The sequence below is a fragment of the Paramormyrops kingsleyae genome, chromosome 3, assembly GCF_048594095.1.
Source record: "Paramormyrops kingsleyae isolate MSU_618 chromosome 3, PKINGS_0.4, whole genome shotgun sequence".
Lineage (NCBI taxonomy): Eukaryota > Metazoa > Chordata > Actinopteri > Osteoglossiformes > Mormyridae > Paramormyrops > Paramormyrops kingsleyae.
The window spans coordinates 6752369-6771333 of record NC_132799.1 but is presented as its reverse complement, the minus strand read 5'-3'; the positions used below and the strand labels follow the sequence as shown (position 1 = coordinate 6771333).

The 18965-nt window shown below is 43.7% G+C and overlaps 1 protein-coding gene across 2 annotated transcripts in view; it reads right to left on the bottom strand.

Annotated features, from left to right (window-relative positions):
- The window catches only part of macrod2 (mono-ADP ribosylhydrolase 2), a 429071-nt gene that overhangs the window by 71035 nt on the left and 339071 nt on the right, over nt 1-18965 (bottom strand). For both annotated transcript variants that reach the window (XM_072709500.1, XM_072709501.1), the window contains exon 8: nt 18727-18797. In XM_072709500.1, the coding sequence (XP_072565601.1) occupies nt 18727-18797 (71 nt within the window). The remainder of the gene's footprint in view (nt 1-18726; nt 18798-18965) is intronic.

The window sequence follows — 18965 nt, the reverse complement described above, 5'->3', positions numbered from 1 at the left end:
CAGCCGGAGGACGTCACACAAGCACATGGACAGAAGTGCTAAGGTACAAACTTACACAGCTGCCATGAAGCGATCAACCTAAGCTTGTATTGCAAAGAACAGACCATCATAAAGTTTATTTTTTGACAGATCTGCCACACAGTGCTGCCACTCGTCCAGGTAAAAGAAAAAAAAAAACACCTGTGGTTTAATTGGACACCATTCCCCGCTGTCTTAATGAGCCATGCTTCCAGCTCCACGATTGCCCATTCTTACAAGTTCTGCATCTTGCTTATACAATTAATTAAATGCGTCTGTGATTTCAAAGTGCTGTAAGTCATGTTTCAAACAAGAATCATTTCAATGACCTTATAATGAGACTTTGGCCATTTAAATCAGTATTTCCCAATCCAGTCCTAGGGGACCTGCAGACAAGTCTATGTTTTTGCTCCCTAGCTAGCCAGGAGGGAGCAAAAATGTGGACTGTCTGCAGGCCCCCAGGCCCACCTTGGGAAACACTGATTTACTGAGTTGCTCCTTTGGCTTTCAGGGAACCTGAAGTAAAATATACCACCTGCTAAATGACATTGCACATGTTGAAGGTTTGCATCCCAGGAGAAGAATTTGATCTCATAAAAAACTTTAATATTTGTATGAAGTTCCAAAGAGGTTATTAGATTAAAAGATTAGAAGGCCTTTATTGTCATTGTAAAAATGACACCGAAATTATGAAAGCAAAGAGCAGCTGCACCCATGCACACTGCCATCAAATATTTGAGTAAGGCAACACATTTTGACATCTAGGGAAAGATGTCAGTGAAATCAGCTCAAATTCTCTCTAGAATTTTGCATGCAATAGAGCTAAATGTCATATGAGTGAGTGAAACACAACTAAGTCACCTGAACAAAAATTTCCAGTGACATACTTTCACGGGAGTTTTTTTGTTCATCACATCATATTATGATTTGACTAGTAACTTGAACAGATCGGTACACTTTATACAAATATGAATTTAAGCACCCAGATACAACGGTCTGCATGAACAATGATAAAAAGGAAATTCTGTGTAAATACAATTATGAGAGGAATGCACTGGCATGTTATCCAGCAAGAATCACACTGATCTGCATTATACTTCCAACTCTCTATAGATATACTGGATGTTTATAATCTATCATAGACTAATCTGAGCTGAGCAAATTCAATTTAAACATTTAAATGTGACAGATAAACAACACCTATGCCGTCTTTTTGTCAGTGGTGCCCGATTATTCCATTAAATTTTAAAATGTTAAAGGTCATAATTTTTCCGCCTTGGCACTAGTTATACACTGCTGTCCCACTTATTATAATCAATATTCGACATAGACAATCCAACAGGAATCAGAATACAGAATCCTCTACTTACGAACTTTCAACTTACGAACTTTCAGAGATACGAACGAAGACGACTGTAAATTGTGTTTGGTGGGCTCCCGTTTCCTGTCCGCAACATTTTTTTTTTTTTATGCACGCCAATTCCGCTTAGTATGACTTCTGGCCGCTACCCCCCATGCAGCAGCGTAGCGTGCGTACTCCCAGCATCCTAGTTCTTTGTACTTGCGTATACCCTTAGAATGATGTTGAATAACGACTTACGAACATTTCATATACTGTTTATCACAAGATCTCACACATCCAGCCTCCTCATGATCTCCTCGTACCGCCGTATGATCTCCCCGCACCACTGCATGATCTCCCCATACCACTGCATGATCTCCCTGCGCCTCCATATAATCTCCCCATGCCTCCACATGATCTCCCCCCGCCTCCGGATAATCTCCCCCCACCACTGCATGATCTCCCCCTGCCTCCGCATGATCTCCCCGCACCACTGCATGATCTCCCCCTGCCTCCGCATGATCTCCCCCCACCACTGCATGATCTCCCTGCACCACTGCATGATCTCCCTGTGCCATGTGGGTTTCCTCTGGGAATTCCTGCCTTTCTCCGATGCAGTCAGGCTAACTGGCTTCGTTAAACTGTCCTTTGTGTGTGTATGTATAAAATATTACAAGTAAACAAATGAAAGAATGGCCTTTATCACAACGTGGAAAAAAATAACTTAGGTGTAAAATTTATGAATTGAATAAACCATTAGAAGGTTATAAGGAAGTTAAAACGAATAGGCAGATGGCATAACTTGCAATCAATGTCAATCAATAATAATATTATTATATGCCATCCCCAGACTCAACTAATTTTTTTCAGGTGACAATATCTCTAGATGGGATTTGACTTTTAAGGAACTTGGTTTTTTTTTTCTTCTTCAAGTCCAAACAGCATACTGGAAAAATGCCTTTAATAACCTCAGGAGGCGACGGTCCCGCAGAAATGACAAATGGCACATACAGCAGGCCATCGGCACCTGCTGCAAGGATCCAGGCCTTTAGGCAGCATACAGGATACGGTATGGGGGGGGCAGAGGAGCAGGCACTAGGAAATGCCAAACATGGACAGCTAATAAGCACGAGAGTCAGGTACCATTCGGGTTCTTCACACATCAACCCTCCGCAAGAAGCAGGAGTATGACAGGGCATTAACAAGTACACACATCCCAGAAAAGCTGTGAAAACCAAGCAAACTACAATTGAAAATGAGGGACTGTTTGTGAAAGTTAGGCTTAGAATGATAGCTTATCTAACAGGGTCACGGTTACAGCCCAAGGGTTACAAGGTTTGGCTAAACGGATAATCCTCGGGTAAAGCGTCAGTTTACCACCGGGTTGCACTGCATTGCAAAGTGACATTTCATAGACTTTCTCTATGCCGACATCATACCTTCTGGTGCGAAAGCAGGGCACTTGTTTCAATGCCTTGATTTTTAGAAAACATTTTTTTTTTTTAGCTATAATCCTCCTCAGGCTTCTGAACTCTCTGGAAAGATGACGTAAATGCCAGGGGCAAAAATGTTGAAGCTGATGGGCTCTCTGCTGGACGGCCTGGCTTTCTTTGTGTGCTTTCATATCTCTCCTCAGCTTTGGTCCAACGAGCCAGACCTTGCGACTGGATGCCGAGGATGAAAACGAATCCCCCATGTGAGGACGGGCAGCCGTCCCAGGGGACTTAAATGTCATCTTAAACACTTCTGCCACAAGCCCAACCTCTGGCCTCTTAGGGATTTTGAATTTCTTTCTTCTCCACCACACAAAGGAATATGATACATCCCTGGCAACACAGCACTGCATGAGGTGTTACAGTGGGGATGGTTTGTGTTTGATCCTACAGGGAAGACCCCAGTCCTAAATGCATGTGTCAGCAAAAGCCACAAGTCAGATAAACTTCAATCTAACCTCCTGCATCCATGCAATTAGCACTAAATTCACGCCAGGTGAGATGAAACCAGCTTTGAATTGATTTTATTCCCCCTTAATCAAAATCAATACTTGCCTGAGGAACGCGATAATGTACAGTCCGCCCATACCTTACACGCATGTATATCGAACAGCTGGGCCGTGATGCAGAAACACATATATTGCTTTTGATATTACAGGATATCCTTCTCCAGCAACATCCATCTACACATGCAATTCTTATCCTTCTATATTTCCCAGATAACATCTCATCACAAGCGCCATGCAGTATGACAGGCTGCATTTGTCAAGTCGCACCTTCCTGCATATCGAAGTCTTTTCGGGTCTCAATAAAGGGCTGTGGGAGAATCTTATCTGGTGCTTCAATGTGCACAAGTCAAAGCAAGAGGCGCCGCAGATTTAAAGGGCATAATCAGTATCTCATATTGCAGCTAAATGTGGCGAGTCAAAAACAAGCGGGGCGACGCGATCAAGCAGCTACCCTGCATCGATATCAGCCGAGCGCAGCCTTGATAAAGCAGACCAATCCCATCACCAGATGCACTTAGGCTACAGGAGCACGTCTGGCGTTATTTTATAGGCTGAGTGCCTTCTGCATGTATGAGCAAAGCCACTGACAGCACGTACCAAAATGCCTAAGTGTATAGGTGAATAGCTGGCTTCTCTGAAGATCTTTGGATTCTCTCTTAGTCCAAACAAGGCAAGGGATTCTTGTTAAAAATTGGTTTTAAATGCAATAGTTTGCCAAAAATTTCCATAAGGAACCATGAAAGCAGAAGAAAATGAACCTCTTCTACCTTCATAGATGAGCATCACTCACTCTCAGAACTTCATAAGCCTGAGGACACGCGGTACCTGCAGGACACGAGGCTCAGATTTATACGGCTGCCACTGTTCCCTCGCTTAAGTCCGACTGGGATGTATCACTTCCCACAACAAATTAAGTGAAGGTGATCCTTTTTAGGGGACATATCTAAACCACAAGCCTTATTTATTTAAAAATGATATAGTGAAACTAAGGAAACGCACTTTGTCACAAGTGTGTTGTGGACACTGCTTCCTTTTCCAGGAGTGGACACAGCACTGTAAGATACCTCAGTAACAGGCCAACGCCCAGCTGTCTGGTATATAAGCCTCAAATCAAACATCAGCTGTCAGAGTCTCGTTCTCTGACGACACGAAGCCATCTGACATATCGTATGGTGAGAATAACAAACTGCAACATGACATATTTTTAAGCATATCATTCAAACACTGCGTGTATAGACAACAAGAAATACAGAAAACGCAACATGACACATTGCACTGAAGTCTTGTTTGACACACAAACAGCACTGAGTAATTTCAAGTTTTCCCTCCTTGTGATATGTTACGCTAATAAAGATGCTACAATGCGGAGACTGGACCTTCTACTTCCTAAGTAAATCTCAATAGACTAGGGCGTCCCTGCGGCCTAACTGCTTTTATGTTCTTATTAGAAGAAAACGTCCAGCAATAGCATCACTAAGTGCCTAAACAACTACACAATGTAAATGAAAAGTGTCCTTCTTGTAAATAAAGTTTTACTAAAACATCATCGTAAAGACTTTTAATGGGCGTGTTACATTAAACTCTCTATTTTCTGGGGCTTATGCATGAAAGTAACTGGATTTAACAAAAAAAAATGCAAAACCATCATATTTTTAGTGGCTCATTTTTTGTTCACTGTAGAAAAATCCTATAAATAAAGCATGAAGCACTTAAAAATAGGGAAATATATATATATATAAGATATTCAAGGCATAGTGTTTATGCTGTGGGAACAGCGCCATACTGAACATACAATATTAATCGGCAGGAGACTGCTGGACGATATGAGGGGCTTTGCTATCGATCGGCTTGGCGGACGCCTTTATCTGAAGCAAATTACCCAGCTTGCACTTTCACCCCTCCTTACAGCTAAATATTTCACTAAAGCAAATCAGCTTTGTTTTCCATCCAAGCTGTACGAATTCCATAAGTCTGAATCCCCGAGTTCTGCTGACATTTTGCTTCTGAACTTCTGCTGCATGCGAGTTTGTTTCACATCTTCAGCTGGGGGACCAACATGTACACTTCAGCCGATGAACTCTTGTGTTATTCCAGACTTCCCAAGGTGAAACATGGGAGGCAACTAAGATTTCAAAGCGTTTCCTTCCAACAACTGCAATAGCTGGCCTCGTATCACCAGCCTTCCTCCTAGCATGCCGTGTGACAACAACCTCCGTCTAATCTCAGGAAAGGACTCAGAGAGGCTGCAGATGTCTTCCTGGCACCTGTGCTTGGAGATGTTACATGATAAGATGAGATTTTGGTGAGGGGGGGGGCAACAGTGAAGGCTGCTAAGCAGAGACAGTGTGGGGTGTCAAAATGTCACCATGTAACCACACACTCTTAGGAAAACAAAATAAAAGAAAAATGCCCTTAGTCCTACTGATTAATAGCTGGAGTGTGTCAGATGTTTATAACCCATTCAAATAACTAATGTTTCCAAGTTATTTTTAAGTGCTGTTAACATCCAGGTCGTTTAAAAGATCTCTGGCCTCTTTAAACACATGATTGGCTCAGTGAGCCGTACAAAACAGCCATGATTTTCACTGCTGTTCCTTTAAACGGGTGAAAAACCCAGTTGTCTGTCAAAGCGCACTCCCAACAAGGACGGAGGCAACACTAATAAACATACAGAAAAAAGCAGAGTCACGAACAAAGAGAACACTGTCTGCGGAGGCATCCCATGGCAATCACAAAGGGAGCCTGTTCAGTCGCTAAAGCCTATTCCTGTCACAGTCTCCCCTTTGCATGACAAAATGGCAGAAGCGCAGCACTGAGTGAGAGATCAGCCCTACGTGGGTCTGATAAATGCTATGGGCAACCGGGTCAGAGAGGGTCCGGTGCCAGCGAAGTCCCACATGCCCCCACAAATTGATGGCACCATGTACAGGGGGTTCCAGAGGTGGAGGGAGGTCAGATTCGGCCTGGAGAAAACACTGGCCCGCTGTTGCCATTCAGACGGAAACCGCGAGAAAAGTGCAAATAATACCTGACAGGTTAATTCCCCAAATCTGTCGTTTCGCATTGGTTTGCACGTGGGTTGGATGAAAACGTGCGCCGCCGATCGTGGATTCACCAGGGAAAGCTGTGTGATGCCTCATGGTTGAGTTGAAAACAAGGTCAAGGAGAAAAAGGGCACCTTGACGGAAGAGGAACACCCCGCTGCCCCTGTGGCTCCCCCGCCGCCCCTGTGGCTCCCCCGCAGCCAGCCACCTGCTGTCTCCTGTCCAGCCCCTGGACAAGGCTGTGCTATCGCCCCCCCCCCCTGATTCTCTTGGCCACATCCCCTGTGACAAAAGGCCGTTGGGTGCATGTTTTCGGACACGGTTCGGTGTAAAAGCGAGATGATAAATTACAAACCTCAAGCAGGGGCCAGTCATACGTCATGCCGCAAAGTTACGATCAACATTCAGAAATGCAAACAGTCTCAGGCGAAATGAGGACAGTATCACCCCCCTCCCGAAATCCACAGGGTGCACTTTCACAATATAAATACGCTTTTCACCTCAAGCTGCAACAACAAGGATAAAGGAAGCTGCAGCTGGGGCGGGGGCGGGGGCGGGGGTGGGGTTGGAGGGTTCACTCTTTCAAACTACCCCACAAATACCTCATAAATTATTTTAGTTTGTAACCTCTGATCAATTTTGCATTTGTGTGCCTCAGTTTTCCTTATTTCTATCTAATTAATAATAACATGGGATTTTCTCCGGGACAGATTTTCTACAGTCCCATAATTCACAGCCTCATCATCTTAATTCATCCAGAGTATTGGTATTGTCACGGATGATCTCAGAATCATTTGTGCCTGTACTGTGGAAACCGATCACACCCAGTTAATCTTTGGATCAGTTTTGGTCCAGCTGACATTCAGTTAAGACTGCAATGTCAAAGAGAAACCAGCGAAAATCCAATGTACAAGAAGTCTTTTCAGTAAAGTGTGTATATGTGTTTCTGAATGGTTGTACAAAACAAGAAAGATACAGAGCCAGGCTGGGATATGAAATGGTTTTCTTTAAACAATAGCTGTCAAAACAGCTAGGACATTCCTTTCTATGAAAATCCACTCTGAAGTGTCAAGACTGCCTGATGGATTGACACCTCAGAAGGCGGGGCAGCAAAGCCTTATACGGAGACAACGGCATTGTAGAGGAAGCCAGGGCTGAATTAGATTAACAATCAGCTCCAGAGCAGTGAAACACATCCAGACCAAACACAGGAAAGCTCTTCATCCTATTTCTTCTTCTATTTCATCCTGATACTACAAAGTTGGGGGAAAGAAATGTTGCAGAACTACTTCAAGTACTCTGGCTGACTAGAGCCTATTGATAAGAGGACACGCCGGACACCTTCTCATCCTGTGCCTGCTGTTCTGTAGCTCTTAACATCCTCTTTAATCACGTTTGCTTTCCTCGGATACAATGACTTCCCCGAATGCATCAATCTCAATGAGGAGAAGCTCGCCTGCAGCTCGCCAGGCAGGAAGCCGCGTGGGATATATGGGTAGCGCATTAGCATCCACGCTGTGTGGCGAAGCCCTACTCTTCACGGGGATGGCCTACCTGTCAATCACTGCCACAGAGCTTGAAGAGTCTGCCATTAAGGCTACGGTATGGATTATGGCGCCGGGGGCAGGTGGGGCAGGTAGAGCAGGTGCAGGACAAGCCCATGTTGTGCCGCTCCAGACTCCACGAAAAGGAAGCCCAGATACTACAGCCCAAAGCAGCTGACTGGCATGGAAGGGGGATTCTAAACAACGAACCAAGTCTTGTGTGAGGCAGACTGTACGAACTATCAGACCGTAAAACTGGAAAAACAAGCTCCAGGACGACATCTGCAGCTGTACCCTTGATTAAGGAATTGCGCTTGTTTCAGCAAATATCACAGCTGTGTAAACTGGTGAAATTTTCAGGCAAAGAGTGATATTAGCAAAAGACGCCAGTGCATATAGGGAGTCATTTAATACGTCCCATAGCCAGGCTTCCTCTGAAAATGATTTTACTGCTGCTCACATGCCGTTCAGATGGCAGATTTTGAGAAATTAGGCTCTGCGGGGTCTCGGCTCTGCGGGGTCTCGGCTCCGCAGCGGTCTTACTGAAGCTCTCTCCCCACCAACGGTGACGCCTCACTTTACACAGGCACGTCACAGCAGAGATGCGAATACGCTACTTAAAAACCCCCAGATCCAGTGCGTTTTGTCAGAAGGCGCCAGTGGCGACTCGTACCCTCGGCGAAATTAAAAAGCTGAGCTGGGGCCGGGGCGAGCCCTTCGCAGAAAAGTGGTAGAAAGCGCAGTGCAGCTTGGCCGGTTTAACACTCGAGCTGCTCCCATTTTTACTGTGCACACACCAAGCAGCTCAGAGGGGGCCTCTGCCAAAGGCAGGCCGACTGGGACGACCACAGAGACGGAGTTACACGCTCTCTTCCGCCCGCAATGACTGGAAAGGCCGCGGCAGATTAAATAAGCACAGCGAGGAAGGCATGCCTCTCTCTCTTACACCCCGCCGCATCAAAGGCAAGCTAATGATCCCCCCACTCACTCAGGCACAGTGGGAGTCCTCCTGACCCGGAGCTCGAGAGCAGTGTTAGTCAGACTGAATTAGGTCCGTGGTGACTGCCGGGCTTGGAGCAGGAGGGGTACACTTTTTAACAAAGCTTTGTTAGTCCACACATCATTGACCTTTGGAGCTCACGCTGAATGCTAATGACAGAGGAGCAGTGGTAAACAGGCAGCGAGTCTCTCAGCACTCTCCAAACTCTGGGAGTCAGGGAGAGGCCCACAGCATCCAGGTCCTGCTAGCATCTCACACGAGGAGCTGGCAAGTGTAAGACTGAAGGTCTTAGCAGAGCAGCTGCAGTTAGCTGGCTACTAGACTCTGCCCTGCCACTGCAGATCAATGGGGGGCCGTGGGAGAAAACTGACGGGAGGTTCACACCGGGAGAGGGTAGGACTCCTGGTACAGACTGAGTCAGAGTGCTGAGGCCAAGCAATGAGTCCCAGTAAGCTGCTTTCAGGGCATTTGGGATTTCAGACGATTTCAGACAAGGCTATACTCAAAGCAAACATGGCAGCTGCCCAGATGCACACTATCCATCTGCCAAGCACCTTCATAACTGCCAAATTAGTAGTGCAAAATGTTAGTTAGTTAATAGTGAGTAATGTTTATTAGTTATCAGTGTGTAAGGTCATTGAAATGTTTCACTTTCTCAGAATGATACCAGCAAAAGGTCATTAACAGGAAGACCAAAATACTTTGTCACTATGACTACTTTAGAGGTCTGGCTAGACATAACTCGTTATGTACAGCATGCATAAGACAACGCGGCCACATACCTGTTACCAGCCACATCCAACACGCATGGCTTCTCAGAGAGGATTTCGTTCTCACCTACCGAGGTCGACGATGCCGTGAAAATTATTTTTTTTTGCGTGGAGAAGAGACTATAATCCAGCGAGGTCAACAAGCTGATCGGCGCTGATCCAACCTCATTTTCAAAAGGTTAATAATGCGGGCTACAATAACGTAAAAATCCAAACTATTTACGATAATATGGATGTCTTCTAGACAAATTCAAATAAGATCTATTTTTATATCATCCCAGTCACCGAGATACACAACAGTGCCTGAATAATGATGGTCCAGTTTTACTGGTAAGAATTGCTGACGAAGTCTGCTTTGAGGCACAGGGTTTACGGCTTAATCCATATTAATATGAGAATCTCAAGGAAAAAAAAAACGCAAAGTGGTTATTACATTTTTCATAATCTCCATGTTCCTGCAAGCCATAGATAGTGCACATAATTAATACCCCTGATAAATGGCCAAATGACGGACGGGCCCTCTGCTCTGAGTTTTTATATCTTTTTTTTTTTTTTTTTTTTATTTCTTTTCAGTTTCGTCCTTTTGTTTTAAATGAGCTTATGCGAGAGCAGTAGCACGACAGCCATCTTCCTGATAATGGGTTTGAGCATCTCAGAGTGGGAAAGTCCAGAGGCATTTTGCTTGAGAGTAGTGGCAATATGACATAGTGGGTCCACACGTCTACCACTGTCTCACCTCCTGTCTAAACTTGGACCCTCTTTCGCTCTGGTTTTATCACAGAACACCAGCCAGCCCACCGATTAGACGCTGCCTAATTAATTAGCAGGCAGCTACAGATAGTTTGGTGCCACATAATTCCCCCAAATCCCCACGAATAAAAATATATTTGGTAGACAGAAGGCAGCGGGAACGGCATTCAGATTTTTTTTTTTTTTAATCTATAGCAAAGACCTGTCCACACATCTTCTCATATCTTGTGAAGGCATATGGAAATACAAAACAACTAAAAAAAACCCACCAAAAATAGACTAAAAAAAATCCAGTAACGCATGGCAAAGAGTTTTCTCCAAACATTGCTTGCTTTAAATAAAGGAGAAGACTTTAATCGAGGAACTATGAGGCTTGCCTTTGTGGTTGTTGCCATTAGGAAGGAGATACTTCAGGCAACAGGAAGGTTGACAAGGTAATCTCAATCATGTGTTTCTCCTCAGACTTAAAAGCTGCTGGTCAGAAACCCTTAGAAGTTTATTTGTTTAAAGTTAGCTCAGCACGCTTTGCTGGAGTATTTCCTGGTGAGATGTATTTAATTCAAACCTATTGTGGACAGAACTCTTGTAAGATTTACATCTTTGACTTATTGATAGAGGAGGGAGGACAGTAAAGTCAACACTATCACTTCAAGAAACAGTATAAGGAGAGATGTTTTCACAAGGAGATGAGGATCAATCTGTTTTTTCTTCGGAGCAGACAGCCTATCATCCCATTGAGTTTTTTTTTTTTTTGAAGCGATTCCACTGACAAGTTACACTACTTACATAACTGTTATGTCGCAACATGGTTGCAAACCCCTCACTGAGACACTGACCTGTCGCTTCAGTCACATACTCCGGTGTTTATGATTCCTTGGTGGTCTGAGCATTTTATTATTGATACTTGAAATAAATATTTCATTTCTCTTATTCACAGTCAGCCTGTCAGGCATGCACAACATATCTAGCTCCAGTTTAGGGCTACAGGTATTTTATGAATAAGGTATTTAAATTATTTATGGACGATTTAGCTGTTGTGTCATTGTTACACTTAAAAAACAAATGAATGTTGATGTTGTGTAATGGTGGATGAACATTCAGTGGCCAGGCAAAACTGCTTCACAATACAAACAGCCTGCTTCTCCAAGCAATAAATTGTGGGGCTGCAGCCAAATATACTATTTCACATGAAGACAGGATCAAAAGGTTCACTTGCTGTGCAGCTAAGCACTGAATGGCTAAGATGTGTGATCTAAGTGATTTGAAACGTGGTGTGGATTGCTGCTGCTTGACGTGGCAGCTCCTGCATCACAGAAACGGCTTCACTCCTGAGATTTTCATGTACGTTACAGTGCCTACTGTTTACAAGGATGTAGTGATAAACAAACAAACATACAGGTATAGGTCCGCAGCAGTTCTTTTGCTGAAAAACCTGTGCTAATGAGAGAGTTCAGAGGATGATGGCCGCAGGTGCAAAAATAACACATGTGCAGAAATCATCTTTGAGTGTACAACTCGTCAACCTGTGATGTAGCTCTGGAGAAAGAAGGGGTCTTACCCGCTACTACATAGGAGGAACTAATATAGTGGCGACTGAGTGTACAACCTACCATTTTAAATTGATAAAACTGCACTGTGCCATTTTGTTTTTGTGCTTTGTGTTCTTTTATTCCAAGAGCAACAACCGCACAACAATAATATCAATAATTTGAAGTTTACTGATATCAAGACCAGGATGCTTGATTGCCAGTGTCTGATGGTACCATGCTCCGCTCCTCTCCAGTCTCCTTGATCATACTGGCAAGCGCACTGTGAGCGTTTAGTCATGCCTAGAGCTTCAGGTCAACTTTGTCTGCCTGATGATCATCCTCAGTTCATTTCATTCATAGGATGAACACTATCGGAAGAAAAATATCAGATTTTTCTGTTGCTTGCAAAGTTTTTACCATGAGATACGGTGGGTCTCCAGCTGCTCCCAGAGGAATCTGCTATTCAAGCAGCCAGTTTCACTTTCTCCGTTTTTCGGGATGATGAACATTAGTTATTTTGGCCACGTAGGCATTTTCTGCACTCCCGGGAGCTGTCAGCATGTGCTTATGATCTACTTGCTCACTTATTGCATGTTGCGTGGCCGAAGCTACAAACCCTACTGCCATTTTTAATCTATCATAAATCAGAGGAAACCGGTGCAAGCGTTAGCAATTTATAAGCATAATAAAGCGGGGGCTGCAAAGCACGGAATTCAGCATTCAAATAAACAAATATTACAGGCCATTGCCAAAATCATTACTCATTCTCATTATACAAAAAATAACGTGTTTCAGTATTTCAAGAACAGAAAAAAATGCACTAAAATTAAAGGAATGCATGCATAGATCCTAGTGAAATAAAAACAACCAGCTTCTATAGTTCCGGACACCCTTAAATAACAGTGTCCCTTCCCCCATCTGAACAGGGCACTGCTTATTACAAACCTCCAATTTGTTTGATGTATTCAAACTCAGCACCGAATCTGGCCTGTCGGAGTTGGTTCGAAACACTTTATTAAAACGTCCCTGAACCACAAACAGATCCTGTGGCCGTTAAATAAACTGTCACGCTGAGTTTTTCATCAATAGATTAAACCTGCACAAGCCCAAATTAAACAAAATTAGATGTGAAGTGGAAAAAACAGACAGGATGAAGGAAAGGTTTCCCAGGGAGGAGCGATACGTCAATAACATACTGGAGGTGGAATGACTTCTTAATCTAATTCTTTCCATAAAGGAAATTCCCGTGTATGAGGTTATTCATACCAAGTCATAACCAAAGCTGCAATTCCTTTATCCCACAGCTACATGCAGACAAAAAAGAAACAATTTGTGCACTTCGATGGCGTTGGATAACAAAGGTGGCGAATGAACGGAAGGTAAATTCCACCAAGTCCTTATAGACGCCTTTTTTTTATAAACGATGTCCACGCTGGGTGCTGGGAATTTTCTGGTCAGCTTAAATCATACCAGGCTATAGCATGCTGGCTCAGGAGACAGCGGATCCATAAATCAATCACAGCCACCTCGGCACACTGGGCATGGATGTTCTTTGTTTTTTTAGTTTTAAATCTAACAATAGCCACCAGATCTCTGCCACCTTAGACTGCCTTTGTCTGCGCTCAGTGCGATGGCACATATCACAGAAACGCAGGTTAAGAAAAAGGGGGCGGATGCATGGGAGGGGCTTGGCGGGAGCTGACACCTGTCACGGGAAAGCTCGCGACGCCCCCACTTCACCGCGTGCCCCCCCCAATAAAACAGCCCTATGTCAGATCCTCCGCCAGGCCATTGTGTGCTATGATTTATCACGCTCGCACCTGAATAGCACAATGGAACAATATCACCTCCGCAGCGGCTCGCTTATCGAGCCCATGAAATGACTTGTCTGCTGGGGACGCCGGCTACGGCGGGCCTTTGGGGCTCTTTGTCAGCGCGCCGCGAGGCTGCCATGGAGGGAGAACTCGGAGCAATTTATTCACACTGAATTGCATTACATGGGTCGCATAAATAGCCTTTACACTCCCCAGAACGCAGAGCGATAAGGGAGTTATTACAAACTTGTGTGACGTATAAGAACTCAGTATCATTCTGCCCAATCTATCCATTCATTCTTCGAAGCGCCTGCCTCACTCAAAACTTTTTTCTGAGAAAGGGGGTAATAAGACAGAATCTGTTGGACTAGATGTACCTATGACTGCATGTTCCACTAGAAATATAATGATGTATTACTTTTACCCATCAAATTAGTTCTTTTTGAGCTTTTTCATGAGACATGAGGAGCACATGGACTTCACAATAAAATGAGGCAAGTGATGCTAACCTTTTCAGGCAATAAACCATTACTTCTGACACTCCAGTGGAGTTCAGGAAGTCCATGGCCTTTGGGCAGTGAGTGGACTCCTATGAAAATCACACATGGTAGGCATGACCTCCACACCCCTCGTGACAGCCAAACATTAACTCTCCTTTGGGGACTCATTCTCTTGACATTTGCCACTATTCTGCTTTCAAACACATGCTACAGGGCTTAGGGCTTGACCCTTTCTTCTCAGCGCACTGTTTAAGTGGAAACCTCAACATGAGAAGCTTCCTACCTCATTACATTATATACACAGCTCAGCCGTGGGACGGTGAACATCAGTCATCCCTCACAGATGTGGCTGTGATCACCGCTGGCCGCTGTAACGCGTATGAAAGGAGAAAGTGCAGAAGGGCCACAAGCTTTACCTACTGCCACGTGCCAGCTTTAGTGTCGGTCACATTTTGCAAGAACTGTCCCTAGTCTCACAGTATTTTTAAAAATATATACTTTTACAATTCTTTTAAATTATTTAATATATATATATATATATATATATATATATATATATATATATATATATATATATATATATATATATATATATATATATTAGAGCTGTCAAAATTAACGGGTTAACGCGGATTAATCTGATAAAAAATAATTTACGCAATTAACCCATCTGCAGCACAGACTGACTCAAAATCCCTGAAATGTCTCTGTCAACCCATTTTGGGCAGTTTTGGTCCATTCCATTTGCCCTGGGAACTCGTATTCCGAGTCGAATTCCGAGTTTTGAAGCCGGAAGAGACTACATGCGCGCTCCTGTTTCTCGGAGACCCGAGAGATATCTCAGAGCAGCACAGAGGATCCCGAGTTCAGAACTTACTGTCCAACTTATCTGTGGACGTGTTGCCACGGAGTTTTATACGTGAAGCACCGCGCGTAATGTGTTATCAACTGATATTGCTAACAATGGCAATTAACCGGGCTAGAATTGGATTTCATGATTAGTCGGAGTATTTGTCGGATATACGGTAGCTTGGGCTAATTGTAAGTGAACAAAGATAAAGATCATTTAAACTGAGGTACCTTAAATATGACAAGTTGTGCGGCTAAGCAAAAAATCTTGCTTTTTGATATGGGTCCATGGTATTGCACTTCTGTGGCAGATGTAATGCATCCGACTCGTGTTCAAGATGTTCAATAAACATGTTAAGTGAATATATATTCCTAGCTTATATCCCAATCACGATACCCTTAACCTCTACCCATCCCTAACCTTAACCATAAGTAACCAACCCAAATACAAGATTTTTGGCATTTTTACTTTTTTGATTGCATTCACAGATTTTTTATAAAACTGAGGTTTTCCAAATGGGGACCTCAAAAGAATTTCAGGTTTTAGTACACTTTGGGGACAATTTGGTCCTCAAATCTGATCTGTGCAAACCCACACACACACACATACATGCATGTTGGGTACACATTGCTTTATGGGGAATGCTCATTCATTTCTCTGGGGAAAATGCTAACGCTAACTATGACAACCTTAACCCCCACCCAGCCCTAACCATAACCATAAGTAACCAAGCAAAATATTTTTTCATTTTTAGTTTTTTCATTGCGGTCACAGATTTGTATTAAATTGACGGGTATTCATAACGTTGTGGGGACATTGTGTCCCCATAAGGTAAGGTTTACCTGCTCACACGCACACACACACGCAATCTCTCATTGGTAAACACAGCCCTGGGCCTCCTTCAGCTTCAGCGGCTTACAGTGCTGGACAGCCATCACACTGCTCTGTGTCAGCCTTTCTAAAGCACACCGTCGGTCAGTTCTCACACAGTAAATTACCTCCCAGTCTCATGTGGCCACCCAGCCTCTTTCTGCCGTGACAAGGAAACCATCTGCATCCAGCAAGATCAGGGAGTTACAACATTAAACCTTCGCAAGAATAATGTCGTTTAATTCTGTTTAAGTTATATTACAACAACTATTAAAACAAATGCGAAGCAGACAGCTGATAGTGAATCCTGAAGATCAATATTACTTCTGATACAACAAATCCACAGCTGCCTGCAGACACTCCCATCACTTCAGAGGTGGGGCTGAAGCTGAAGCTGACACTGCATGTCAGATAAATGGCACTTTAATTAAGGCTAAAGTAACAATGTACCTAATTAATGAAGCAGTGCATGTCACAGGCCACCTCAGTCAAGTCAGGTCTTTCAGATATAAACACTTTTAAACACTCAGTTACACCTTTAATTGCGTGGAGCTTCTTTTCGGAATGATGACAGCCAGCATGGAGATGGGGCGATGTGTGCGATTCCCAAAACTCCGAAAGAATTTTGAACACCCCGATTCACTTTGTTTTAACGAGCTGAACAGCAGATCGCCATCCTCTAACAAGCACCCTGGGAATAACTGTCTTCTCAGCCTTGATCATGTCCAGAAATGACTTTCATTTGATGGGGGTTTCGAAAACAAACATTCTAAATGCCAGCTATTTATTTTTCTAATCTCTCCTTCATGAATAGGTTGTCACAGTAGAGTCCCCAAGGTTGCTACATAATATCCTGGCCTATCAGGTAAACAGATAAGAGAGCGTGTCTAATTAAATCATGCATTGCACTGCTTCTTTTGCACAGTCAAAGGTGCAAAAAGAAAATGAAAAGCAAGCAGAGATATCTATTATGATTCAAGCAATTCAGCTAATGGCATTTTAAACCTTTGAGAGGGTATTGCCCATGCCCTGCTATGACACTGCATAGCCAATGGAAGGCTAACACAAGTGCCACACATGCTCTCCGGCTTTCAGAATACAGGGTTACCATTAGGTTTTAGGTCAAAGTGATGGCCCCCTCTGCGATGTCTCCCCTTCCCGCACTGACACTGGCTTTCTACCTCGATCGCTCTCAGTTCATTCCGCTCATCTCCATCGTCTGACTGACCTTGTGACAGCACCGCGAGCCTCCGCCATCAGAAGAGGCGTTTCGTTTGTTTAGTGGGTTGAAAGGGTGAATCTATCAAATGTCCAACAAGCTGGGTCAGCTTCTGGGGGCTGACAGATGACGACCTTCACATTACCCAGAAAAGCCAACACTCCAGGTTAATATCACTCTTGATATTACTGCCTGCTAGCTTTCGACAAATAGTGCCACTCAGTGAAAAACAACATGAAAGTGCCTTGATAAAAATGTGCTGTAAGTGGTCACAACTCAAGCCTTCATTTCAGCATCGTTAAACGGAACGTAACAAACGCAAGACAAACAAATGGTGGGTTCTCCGCAGAACATTAAATATAAAGGATGATGGAATATGATTTTGGAGCTCATGCTGTAGCAGATTAACAAAGTAAAGAGAAGCAACAATGTTACAAAATGTTGGCTGGTCACATGTAGATTAATGCTAACAGAGTCCAGACCCACAATGACCTAACTCTGTGTTACAGAATCTCATGTTCTGTACCAGAAGACAAATAGAAGCAGGAAACACAACGCGAGAGCCTGAGCGAGAGTGTCCACCCACACCAGGAGACCCCACTCTTTAGGAGACACACCTTATCGCAGCTCAATTCCTGGCCTAGGGGCCCAGTGCATCCCCATGTCTTAAAGCGCCTGTGGTCGATTAATCACAGCCGCCTGACTTCCTGCCCCATGACACTGCCTGCATGGCCTCCCATAACCGACGTGCAAAAAGACTGAACTTCTGCACTCTGAAAGTTTCTCAGCTGTCCACTGAGGAAAATGAAAAATAACCATGCAGCATTTAGAAAGTCTGGTAATCTACTGTTTTATCTTCTGGAAAAAACCTTTTAAAGTAATTCAACTATAATTATTTGACACATATATATCATAATGATTCAAATGAAGGAGAGCCTTTCAGCCAAACTTACTGAATCAGACATCTGAGTGTCACTAGAATTCTACTAGTTCTTGAGATAATCTAATGACTGTACCTTTGCTATACTGCTAAGAAGCTTATTCCAAACCCCTATTACCCTTTGTGTAAAGAAATCTTTCCTTTGCTCCGATCTAAACAGGTCACTGTAACCAGTTTCCATCTGCAGTCATTGGGGTCGACCTTGTCTAGATTGTCCACAGGTGACTCTCAGCCCCCATTATTCCCGGAGCTCTCTGCTGAACTTGCTCTAAAACTTAAAATTTCTTTCATGGTTTGGTGCGTAAAGCTGTACACAGGAATGGCGCTACGACTAATGCAACTGTGTGCCTCTCCATAACTTCCCATGCCCAGGTGTTGTCAATACGCTTTCTTATAGTTGTGTGATCTCTAGCATACAGAGAACATTCCAGAATCCTGCAAACTTCCAGTTGGACTCATAAGCAGCACCTCTTCTCTCCCCTTTCTCACTCCTGCTCGCCCACACATGCGTACGAGCAAAGCACTTCCACCTACCTCAGTGTTCTTCTTTAGCCAGGTCTTGACAGTGCTGAGGGCAATTTCAGCTGCAGGCTCATTCGGAAATCCTGGACACAAAATACATAAACATCAGAAACTGACACTGAGGCAAACTGGAGCATGTGATGCTGATGAAACAAGAATGTGGTTTCTGGTCATTTACTGGAAGTGCATGCAAATGTGCTGACAAAGATTTTTATGGGACAAGACCTCTTACTGAGCTAACAATTAAAATA